The sequence below is a fragment of the Gekko japonicus genome, unplaced genomic scaffold (assembly GCF_001447785.1).
Source record: "Gekko japonicus isolate JY-2015 unplaced genomic scaffold, Gekko_japonicus_V1.1 scaffold923, whole genome shotgun sequence".
Lineage (NCBI taxonomy): Eukaryota > Metazoa > Chordata > Lepidosauria > Squamata > Gekkonidae > Gekko > Gekko japonicus.
In genome coordinates, this window is record NW_015171530.1 from 453,094 (window position 1) to 464,938 (window position 11,845).

Genomic DNA, 11,845 nt, shown 5'->3' on the forward strand with positions numbered 1-11,845 from the left:
CGCTAGAGCCTCAAATGTAACTTGGATGGAATAGCCAGGGCTTTTTTCCTCCACAGAAAAACAAATGAGAGCAGAGCCTTGGGACGGAACGTGGGTGTTCGGCTTTGCGTAACACTTGGAAGAAGACACATGAGCTTTTCTGTTACAGTCTTGGAAGGATTTAATCTTAAAAATAAGGGAATAAGGATACACACATGCTTCCCACTGCCTCTTCCCAAGGGGATAATGAGAGGAGGAAGCACCAGGATATCTCGAAAGCAAAAGGAGGGATGAGAAGAGCTAGAGAGCCAGGATTCTGGGTTTTGTGGGAGGAATAAGGGTTAGAGCATGGGCGGCTGGGAGCCAGGATAGCTAGCGGGAGGCCCGTACACACGAGGGGCTGGGGGATAAGGCGTGAAGCTGAACTTGAAAGATGGGAAGGGAGAAACATCGGAGGGTTCTGGCCCCCCCAGGAATGGAATTATATCCAGGCCGTTCCAACTCGTTGGGAGCATCGCTCTGAAGTCTGATTGCTCGTGAGGCGACTTGACAGTGGGTGAAGACGGAGGAGGTCCCATTTCTTGGCTGGGGCTGTAGAAAAACAGAAGTCAGAAATGGTCAGAGCAGAGGGACGCTGCCTGAGCTTGCAAGGGTGGCAATGGTCTTCCGAAGGGAGCTTTGCCTCTCGAAAGCTTAGACCCTGAAGCTCTTGTGGGTCTCTTAAGTTGCTCCTGGACTCAAATCCAGCTGTTTTACTGTAGACCAACAGGGCTGCCTTCTGAAGCAATGTTGTTGTGTGGGCAGACACAGAACTACACACCTTCTTGAAGAGAGTCTTCACTTGCTCTAGTTTTCTCACATTTGCTAAATGCCCTCTGTGTTTCATGCATTGCCAAGAAGACAGTCCTTTCTATATTAAGCTCCACATCATACTTGCACGTTCCTCTTAGTTGATACCAGCCGTGTCCAAATAACACTGCTTCTGGTGAGAACCAATGGTAAGACATTGGAAGGGGGGGGGGAACGGGGACAGCCTCATGATACACTGGAGAGGTGCCTGTAAAGGACTTTGGAGACACCAGGGCTATTTTTGGGCAGGAACGGAGTTCCAGCTGGCTCTCAAGTTGGCCATGCCCAGCAGGAACTCGCTAGCATAATAGGCCACACCCAACAGCAGAAACTCATTAGGATTGGCTACATTAGGGGTGTGTGGCCTAACATGCAAAGGAGTTCCTGCTACAAAAAAAGGCCCTAGGTTTTGACCACAAACAAGGTAAACAGAATAACAAGCAAAAGGTGGGTGTGGCTGGATAACCACACTTCTGGTAACATGGGGGTGCGGCCTAATGTGCTAATGAGCTGTACTGTCAGGGGTGTGGCCTAATATGCTAATGAGTTTATATGCTGTTGGATGTGGCCTATTATGCTAATGAGTTCCTGCTGGGCTTTTTCTACAAAAAGAACCCTGGGAGACACCATTCAGTGGAAAGTTCCTGCACAGAGGGACATGAAACAGCACAGACGCTGGACTTTAGAACAGAAAGCTGGTGCTAGAATAGCTTTTCCTGGATATGCGACAAGCAGAAGAAGCCATATGGCAGTCTTGTCTTTACTTGCACATAGGAGGCCTTTTTCATCTGCATTTGAAGACGTGGAGATCTTCTTTAGGGTCACCGATAGTTCTCAAGCCACAGTCAGAATCCACTGTCATTGCAGTCACATTGCAGTAAATTGAATGCTGGGTTAGATGTCAGTCTTGGCCTGAGACAGGCTGCCCTTTGCTTAAATCTTAAAACAGCAGCAACAAACCACCACATGTATTTATATATATCCATGGTGGCTCAGAGGTTAAGATGCTGAGCTGCAGACCGGAAGGTCTGTAGTTCGGCAGTTCGAGACCCGTGTGTGCCGCGTGACGGAGTGAGCTCCTGTCTCTGGCCCCAGCTCCTGCCAGCCTAGCAGTTCGAAAGCAAGAAATTGCAAGTAGATAAATAGGTATCGTTCGATGGGAAGGTAACAGCGTTCCGTGCACCTCGGCGTTTAGTCATGACGGCCACATGACCATGAAAATGTCTTCGGACAGTGCTGGCTCTTCGGCTTGGAAACAGATGAGCACTGCCCCTTAGATTCGGATTTGACTAGCTTTTGAGCAAGGGGATCCTTTACCTTTTTTCTTAAACTTGTCCAAAAAAATAGAGGAGGAGGTATATTTTGGCAGCATCATGGCTAACATGACCCTCCACATCCTGCTTTTCTTCAGTTCAAACAGACCTTGGACCAAGGTATATACATATATTTTAATATCAAGCATGTTGTGACTGCTCTCAGACTGGCCCCAATTTTTTTTAGTTAGGTCTATCTTTGCCCCAGTGACTGGTTTCGTTAATTAAATTAAACTTAATTCTTAACATACATTATCCAGATCTTCCAAGATCACTGAAATAAATCCTCATTTTAAGAAGACGAAAGGTTGTCACAATAATTGGGCTGCCGTACAAAGTTGGAGCCCGGTGGCACCTTTAAGACCCACAAAGTTTTATTCAAGGTATAAGCTTTCATGCGGAAGCACACTTCTTCAAGGGAATGTGGTGGTGGGGGGGGTATGATGTGACTGTGCTCACCTGCCGTAGGGCGATGGGGCTCCTCGCAAACCGTGGAAGGCAGCTGGGTGTTGCACATAAGCCTCAGCCCCGCTGGGATTAGTCCCTGCAGTGGGGTAGAAGGAGCAGGAAGGGTGTGGAAGCCCCGGGGGTGGCAGTGGTGGCTGTTGCTCCAAGGACATCTCCTCTGTAAGGGTGGAATCGCATGGACCTTTCTTGCTTTCTAGGTGGAAAAGAGGCTGGAAGGTTATGGTTGGAAAGGGGCAGCTCAGGAAGTGAAACGGGAACAATACGAGGAGTTGGGGTGGAGATACAGCAAGCAAGGGACCCTTATGAAAATCATAGCATAAGTGACATTTAAGGTAGAGTTCACAGCTCAAGAGGTTCAGAAATAAGGGGCAGCCTGGAAGGTTGCCATGGGATGGCCTAGTTTAGCCTGTTATAGTCTGACCTTGGACGCTGAGCAAGGTCGACTCTGGTTAGCACTTGGATGGGAGACCACCAAGGGTAGTATTTCACAGAGGCAGGCAATGGCAAACCGCCTCTGTTTGCGTCTTGCCTTGAACACCCTACGGAGTCGCCACAAGTCAGCTGTGACTTGACGGCACTGGAAGGTTGTCTGAAACACAGGGAATGCCTGTTATATTCAGTGGGGTTGTGGTATCGTCAGGGCTATTTTTGGGCGGGAACACACAGTGTTAGGCTTTCCAGTTCTGGGTTAGACAATTCCTGGAGATTTTGCAGGTGTAACCTGGGGAGTGCGGCTTTTGGGGACGGGAGGGACCTTAGCAGTGGGTAATGCCCCCAAAAGTCCACATTCCAAAACTGCCTTTTTCTCCTGGGGAACTGACCTCTGTTGTCTGGAGACCAGTTGTAACTCCAGGAGATCTCCAACTGCTGCGGGCCCCCCCTGGAAGGATCAGGGCGCCCAGGCAAGCCAAGGGAGGGGGGGGGCTTGCCCAGGCAAACCAAGGGAAGGCATGGGGGTGTGGCCTAATAGGCGAATGAGCTGTGCTGTTGGGGTGTGGCCTAATATGCTAATGAGTTTCTGCTGTTGGGTGTGGCCTATTATACTAATGAGTTCCTGCTGGGCTTTTTCTACAAAAAAAGCCCTGGGTATCCAATACCTGGAAAGCCTCTGCTATGCAGGTAGTGTGGGATGTGATTGTATTTGGTTGAGAAAGTCTATTCCTCGGAGATAACAGCACTTGAAAAAGAATTATATGGTGGCGGGAATGGCTTAATAGCTTATCGGACTTGGGAGGAGAGTGATGGGCTATATGGAGGTGACAGGTAAGACCACCCAGTGAAAGGGACAGAGAGGGTGCCTGGTGGGAGATGAAAGCCTGTATTGAGAAAGAGTGGGATACTTACAGCAATGAGCAACTATCTAGAATTGAGGTTGGTAAGCTGAGGGAGTCGTGTTGAGTTGAGCATCTTCTTTATGGTGATTCAAAGGTTAGGGATAGGAGGGTAAGTGGCAGAATAAGGGGTATGTTTCTCTTACCGCTTTCTCCCACATTGGTCTCACATTCATTTGCCTTCATCTTCCTCTTGATTCTGGCCTCACGCTCCCTATATTTCGGAAAGAAGGAAGCACAGTAAGGCATGGGAAAGAACCATTAAGGGGCTTGGACAACGTTCAAGCTTCAGGTGGTTCTTGAGGCCAAGTGAGCAATTGGACTGATGAAGAAAGCCCCTGCCATCTCTCTCGTGGTGGTTATTCTGACTAGTCAACTTGCTGGTAGGTGTAAATTAGGGTTTAAAGACCTTAATCCAGGCCAACCTGAGTGTTTTCAGGGCCAGATTAGCAGCAGGGAGTCCTCGATGCTAGCAAGTGTGGACACTAGAATGGTCCCGTCCTCATATCAACATCTGCCTCCCTTTCCCCTGCTCACCTTTTGCTGTTCATCCCATTCTCCCGGAAGCCTTTCGCAAAAGGGTTGCTCTCAATCTTCATTTGAGTAATCTGAGGAAGGAAGCCAGCAAGTACTGGTGATGAAAGGGGTCTACATGTATAGATGAAGCACATCTATATAGGGCATTTTATTTATTTTTGCATATAAAATGTGCATGTGCAGACACTTGTTCAATGCCCTGTGAATCTTAGCTTTTCACTTTTCCAAAGTGAAACATTTCTAGTCCTCACTGCTGCGAGAATAGGCTTGAAAAGTCCATATTGCCAGATGAAATTTTAGGAAGTTGGAAGAAGCATGATTCTGGCTGCGGTCACACGGAGCATTAGGCACGCTAGAGAGACGGAAGATAGGTGGATTTTCCGGGCGCGATCTCACCGCCACATCTGGGAAGCGTAGAGCTCCCGTGGCTTCACTCCGAAGATGTGCTGTAAAAAACTAGTACCTCCAAGGTACTAGTTTCCAGAACCGCGGGGCATGGGCGGGCGTCTGATCGCGTTTCCGGTGGTAGTTCCGGCGCCCGCCCATGTCCCCTCGCAAAAAGGTTTTTTCCCCCCCAAGTCTCCACAGATGCGCACAAGCACCCAACGGAGCATGCGCACACTTTAGTTTTAAAAAAACCCACAACCTCGTTTGCCCCGTGGCCCCGCTTCTTTGCAGTGCCACAGGTTTGTCCTGTGATCGGCACCTTCCCCCTACCCATGGGACCTCCATGGGACGTCTGCTCGTGCAACCGCGCATTATTTTGCCCCGGGGCAAACAGCCCCGCTCCCCCCCGCGTTTTCCGGCCCGTGTGACCGGAGCCTCTGATGCACAAAAGTGTTGTGTGTAGTTCTCCATATGACTAAAAGAATAGATTGCAGAAAGAAAATATATTTGAACATGTTCAGTGTACCTAATTTAATTTATTTAGGTTACATAATTTAATTTACCTTCAAGCAACATTTTGGTTTTTATTTTTAAGGGCAGCATAAATAATGTCTTGTCTACATAGATAAGGGCAATGAAGAATTGATTTGGAAGCGTGACAACAGCTGAAAGATGGCTGAAATGAGGAAGTGCTCTGCTTGCTCTGACAAACAGGTGCAGTGGCAAAGTTGGCACTGCCTTGCATAGCACCTACCACAGTCACAAGATTCCAGTCTTAAATTTTAGGCACTTCCTGTGTGGGTGTAACATCTTTCTCAGTTCCTCCTGGCAGAACCTTTAGGGTTGCCAATTCTGGATTGAGGATTTCCTGGAGATTCGTGGGAATTATCAGGGGAGGGACTTCCCTTTCTCCTGTTCTCTATGGTATACTAGGGTTGCCAGGTCTAGGTTGGAAAATACCTGGAGACTTTGGGAGTGGATCCAGGAGAGGGCAGGGGTTGGGGAGGGGCCTCAGCAGGGTACAGTGCCATAGAGTCCACCCTTCGAAGCAGCCATTTTCTCCAGAGGAGCTGGTCTCTGTCAGCTGGAGATCAGTTGTAAAAGCGGGAGATCTCCATGCCCCACCTGGAGCCTGGCAACCTTATGGTATACCATAGAGTCTGCCCTCTGAAGTTACCATTTTCTCAAGGGGTACTGACCTCTATAGCCTGGAGAGGAGAACTGGAAACGTTAGTGGTCTGCCTTGCTCATCATAACCTTTTTACAACTTGACGTGACAATCAACTTGGTTACCATTGTCTTGTACTGAGTAGGCAAAGCTGTGGTGAGTGGCTGGAAATAATCTACATGTCCCTGCCAGGCAGACAATGTTCTCCGACTGAACTTGCTCTCCTCTTACCCTAGCAATGACAAAATTCAGCTACAAAGGCCTGGAATTGTGTTGGTCGGAATAAATTTTCCTTCTTTCTGGAGGAAAGGGATAATTCTGGGACATGGGATCCTTAAGTTCTCAGCCCATGGCTCCTCACTCTCTTCGTTCTTACTTTTTTAGGGATACCAGCCTCCAGGTGGGACCTGGGGATCCCCCGGAATTACAGGTTATCTCCAGACTACAGAAATCAGTTTCCCTGGAGAAAATGGATGCTTTGGAGGGTGGACTCCGTGGCACTGTGAGGTCCCTGTCCTCCCCAGGCTCCACCTTCAAATATCCTGGAGCTGTCAACCCTACCCACCCCCACTGGTGGCCAGGGGGGATTTGGAAACCCTAACTGGTATCTGTTTTTTTAATATAAAAATCACACCACAAATAACAGCATCTACATCTTTGGGCGGGTGGGAGTGGGGATTGCCCCTGATTTTGTCATAAAAATAGCTGCTGTAATCTTCCATGTGTTCCCACTTCAACTATTACACCACCATGCAAGCAGAACCCAGTCTGTTATCTAACGCTTGATTCATACATACTTCTGATTCAGGAGCGTGAAATGGTAGAATAGAATAGTGCAACACTTCAGACAGCAGGTGGTGTATTCTAGCTTTAAAGTGCATATATATCGTTGCAAATAGAAAACTAGGCACACTAGGGGGAAAGGTTCTACACCCTCTCTTTTCATGCTGGGCTGTTTTTCTATTTGCAACCTGTTCTTTTGGGGTTTTTTAAAATACAAAGGAATATTTTAAAGCTGGAATTAAGAGTTGCCAGCTCCAGGTTGGAAAATACCTGGATATATTGGGGTTGGAGCCCGGAGAGGGCAGGGACCTCAGCAGGGTATAATACCATGGTCCACCTTTCCAAAGTAGCCATTTTCTCCAGGTGATCTCGGTTGACTGGAGATCTCCAGCCACCACCTGGAGGTTGGCAACCCTCGGTGGAATTCTCAGCCTACCTTCTGAAGCAGAGCCTATTCTACTCTACTGCCTCATTCTACTGCAGGTGTGTGTGGCCACCTTCCAATAAACTTTAGTACCACTTATCATAAGTTGTTTTTCAGATCACGACTCAAGGGAAGTGCACTAGTGGAGAACAAAACAGTTCTTTATTGTAACTCATAGTTGTCTGAAAGACACTTTATCTCGGGACTGGCTTGAAATGACAGAGCAGGAAGTGAAGAGACACTGAAGGACTATATAAGAGGCGGAGGGATATGAGGGACTATTTAAGGGTAGAGAGAGAGAAGTCACCTAATGGAGGCTGCAGACTGTTAGAATAAAATATAAGTTCAAAATAAAGAAAGTAAGAATCCAAGTGGTCAGTAGATGGTTGAGCTGAAGGCACAGGGATATAATAAAGATGGAAAGAGCTTCCGTTACAATTCAACAGGTGAAGGGTCACGGGTGTAAGTACATTTTTTGATGAGAGTGGCAACAAAAAAGTGAGGTAAAACGCACAGAGGACTGAGCTTTGTGATAGTCCAAGGATATTGGGGGCAAGAGAAGATAGGGTAATAGATGAAGATAAATAGAAAGGAAATGTACATAAAAAGAGGTTTCAGGGTTACAAAACCGGTATGGTGGTGGAAGGATATCGTTTAACGTGAAGAAGCCTCTGATGAAGGGACATTCCCAGGGGAGCTGGGGTAATTTGGAGGCAGAAGAATAGTGAGGGGAAGCTCCCTGCTTTTCTGTGTTTAGATAAGTCCATGTGGCATATTGTATGGAGTTGTATAGAGGGCAGGAGAGGCGTGGCTGTATATGAGATCGGGTTGCCAGGTCTGGCCTGGAGACTTTGGGGCGTGGATCCGGGAGAGGGCGGGGTTTAGGGAGGGGGGGGCGTCAGCAGGGTCCAATGCCATGGAGTCCCCCCTTCAAAGCAGCCATTTTCTCCAGGGGAGCTGATCTCTGTCAGCTGGAGATCAGTTGTGAAAGCGGGAGATCCCCAGGCCCCACCTGGAGGCTGGCAACCCTAAAATTATGAGAGGATATGTGGACCTGATAGCCATAGAAAGTTTTTTGGAAGGGGTCAAGTAGGAGATGGGATGCTTGTTTGCCTGTGAGCAATCTTAGTCCCCCTCACAGAGATAAAATGATTTGATGCTTGCGTGGTTTGATAGGAGTAGAGCAAAAGGAGGCTGGGTGAGGGGAGAGAGATCTTTGTGCAGAACTTCCTTAATATGGCATGTGCTGGAACCAGGGCCTATTTTTCGTTTCTCCCCCACCCACCCCACCCTTTGGAGGATTGCTAGTTCTTTGCCTTGGGATGTTCTGATGGGTTTTTTTTTAGTTTGTTGTGGTTTTATCTTTGCATTGTAAACTGTTATAAAGTGCAGTAATGAAGGTTGCTTGGAAGGCCCTTGTCCCGAACCTGGGGTAGTCAGCCCCCAGGTGGGGTTTAGAGATCTCCTGGAATTAAAACTGATCTCCAGATGACAGAGCCCAGTTCCCTTGGAGACGATAGCTTCTTTGGAGGGTGGATTCCATGAAATTATAACTAACTGAGGTCCCTCCCTTCCCCAAGCCTTACCCTTACCAAACTCCACCCCCAAATCTCCAGGAGTTTCCCAACCTGTAGCTGGCATCCTAAAACAAAGGGCAGTGTTTTAAAAGGTGGTGATGGGAAGCTATCCATATTGTACAACTGAGCCCTGGTATATCCCAGCTTCAAGGCTAAGCTTTGGAGGAAACTTTGCTCAAACCGAGCCCCCTTGGTTGGGCCCATCTTACTTGCTGCTCTTTTGATCTCTAAAATCAAAATAGCGGTTTACGCTAGAATGTACTGAGGATTGGATGCTTGTGCCAGTTCCAGAGTGTCTAGTAAAGAGGGAGGTGAGGAGTTCTAAGGAGAGATTTAACTTTATTTTCATTTATTTATTTAAAACATTTATTAGCCTCCTTTCTTAAGGAGCTCAAGGCATCCTAAATTATAGAGATGGCTTTGGTCTCACCTGTGGATTCTGGTAGGCTGTGACAGTCAGAAACTGGGTCTCCGGAAAGGTGAAGGAAGCGCAGCCGCCTCCTGCCCCACGGCGCCCTCCGGCTCCAACCACGTGTATCCGTGGCTGGTAACGATGCATGGAGTGGACAATCAGCTGAGGAACACAAGAGCCAGAGGTGAGTCGTCATAAACATATAGCTGCCCATAACATTCTGGCTGGCCTAGCTCCCGTTTACCCACCTCCCCAACTAACACTTTAGTTCTCAGATAGGGCGAGTGTGTTCTTGTGACTGTGCTCAAGGATAGATTCAGGATTCATCATCCTGAGAAAACTGGGTTTCCATTTTTTTAAAAAAAAGAGAATGTGTGAAAGCACAAGTTTCTAGTCCTTCATGGCTATGTAAAACAGGGATGAATGCCTTGTGGAATCTCAGGACCTGATGAGGACTTGTGGGCTTCCATGACCTGCAAAGTGTCTTGTCCATTTTCATGAATGGGTGAAAAATGCATTTAAAAATGTAAATGCGCTCGGTTTGCATAATTATAGAATGCATCTTTTTTTGATGCCAATGTTACAGCATCTTGGAGGAGGAGTTTAAAGATTTTATTTATTTTAAGTACTGATAAAATGTGGTATAGTGGTTGCAGTGCCAAACTAGGATCTGGGAGACCCAGGTTTGAAACCCCACTCTGCCACAGAAACTTGCTGAGTGACCTTGGGCCAGTCACACACACACTCAGCCTAACCTACCTCACAGGGCTGTAGTGAGGTTAAAATGGAGAAGAGAAAATGATGTAAGCTGCTTTGTGCCCCATTGGGGAAAAAAGGCATGGTATAAATGAAGTAAATAAACTAAAAAATAAACTCACAGCCCTGGCTAAGGTTCATCTTTGTATAACTGTAATCCATTTTGCTTCCGTTCCCATGATCCCTGAGTTTTCAGCCTAAACAATCCCCCCATGTATTTTTCGGTTCCCTCATATGAAATTCTGCAATAGAGCTTGTTGGGGCCTTTCTTGTATGCATCTTCTTTCCCATGACTCCTAGCTGCCATTCCCAAACAACCCTTCTTTCCCTCTTTCCATACGTGTCCATGGGGGTCCAATGTATTGTTGGTGAGCTTGAGCCGGTGGAAGGATACAGGTTGGCGCATCCAGTGTGCCCCTGATGCGGGTGAGTCAGGGTGGATGTAGACCCGGTCTGGTGGTGGCAGTTCAGCCTTGCCGCTGGCTTCCCACCGCTTGCCTTGCCACTTGTATCGGGAGCCGCCTACTGGGACTACATCCACCAGCATCAAATACTTGGCCTCAGGATCCAGTCCGGTTACTGAAACTTTAAGCTGTGGAAACATCCGCCTGGGAAGTTAATTAAAAACAGGGTCAGGAAATTCTGATTAGGGAGAGGTTGAGGTAGAATGTAGGGGAAGAGCAAAACGGACACCTTCTGTTCCTCTCCCCTGTAGAAAGTATTTTTCACAGTTGAGGCTAACAGTTGCAGGTTAATGAAAGCATAAGATGGGCAAGCTGTGCCCACCAAGTACACTGTGTGACATCCATCTTGTTTAAGGGGAAAAGATACTCTTGATGCAGTTCATATCTTTGGCCCTCAGACCTCTTGAAGGCACTGGAAGAAAATTATCCCATGCTGCATGTATGGATGAACTTCTGTGCAGGAAAATGGAAACCTGCAAGATGCCCACACTTGGCTGGTTGGAACACAGGAGGCACCCCTTCCTTAATTTCTCTGTGCTTTAATTTCTTAGGGGTAAGGCCCCGTTATTCATTCACATTTTCTGCTAAGGAGTTTTCCATCTAGTCCGTGCTCCATGACAGCAAACCGGCTGCTCACTCCTTGAGCATCCCACACAGTCCCACCCCTCTCTTCCCCTATTTCAAAACATTACAGGTACTATTATATTAAATAATTTGGGAGCAGGAGAGACAGACACCCACCCACACCCAGATGCACAAATCTATAGCTGTCCATGTGTATGGGGTCCAGGGCTAAACATGAAAGATCTCTTTATAAGATCTCTAGGTAATCTTACTGAGTTTTGTTAAAAGTTTCTGGGTAATGCTTTAATTTTTAAAAAGGGGGGGGGAGATATGGCAGTTACTGGATGTGATTACTTAGTGGTGAACGTAATGCATGGCCAGGGAAATGCTGATCGCCACTTTGGGGTCAGGAAGCAATTGTTCTCCAGGCCAGTTTGGCCAGGGATCCTGGAGGTCCCCCCCCTTCTGGGCATAGAGCAGGGGTCACTGGGGGTGGAGGGGGGAGGTATCTGTGAGTTTCCTGGATTGTGCAGGGTGTTGGACTAGATGGCCTTGGAGGTCCCTTGGGGTTATGTGGGGAGAGGTATTTGCGAATTTCCTGCATTGTGCAGGGGATTGGACTAGATGACCCTGGAGCTCTTCCAACTCTGATTCTATTATTCAACCTGAATAAATCCAGAACCACTCTCTACATATATCATGGCTGATGCCTGGCAGAGGGGGAAGAGGGTTCCATGGCAGAGCCCTGGCTCAAGATAAATTATCTCCTTCCTTTCTGCATTATATCTCACCTGCCTGCCTTGGTGATGATCATCTCTGTGCCAATGCCACTG

General features: G+C 47.6%; 1 protein-coding gene across 1 annotated transcript in view; it reads right to left on the reverse strand.

Moving 5' to 3' along the window:
- Positions 1-320: 320 nt before the first annotated feature.
- TBX6 (T-box 6) overlaps positions 321-11,845 on the reverse strand; it is a 12,806-nt gene continuing 1,281 nt past the window's right edge. Inside the window, exons 3-9 of the mRNA XM_015419559.1 lie at positions 11,804-11,842; positions 10,325-10,592; positions 9,247-9,390; positions 4,478-4,548; positions 4,087-4,154; positions 2,601-2,802; positions 321-570 (exon numbers count right to left, since the gene is read on the reverse strand). Of these exons, the coding sequence (XP_015275045.1) occupies positions 321-570; positions 2,601-2,802; positions 4,087-4,154; positions 4,478-4,548; positions 9,247-9,390; positions 10,325-10,592; positions 11,804-11,842 (1,042 nt within the window). The remainder of the gene's footprint in view (positions 571-2,600; positions 2,803-4,086; positions 4,155-4,477; positions 4,549-9,246; positions 9,391-10,324; positions 10,593-11,803; positions 11,843-11,845) is intronic.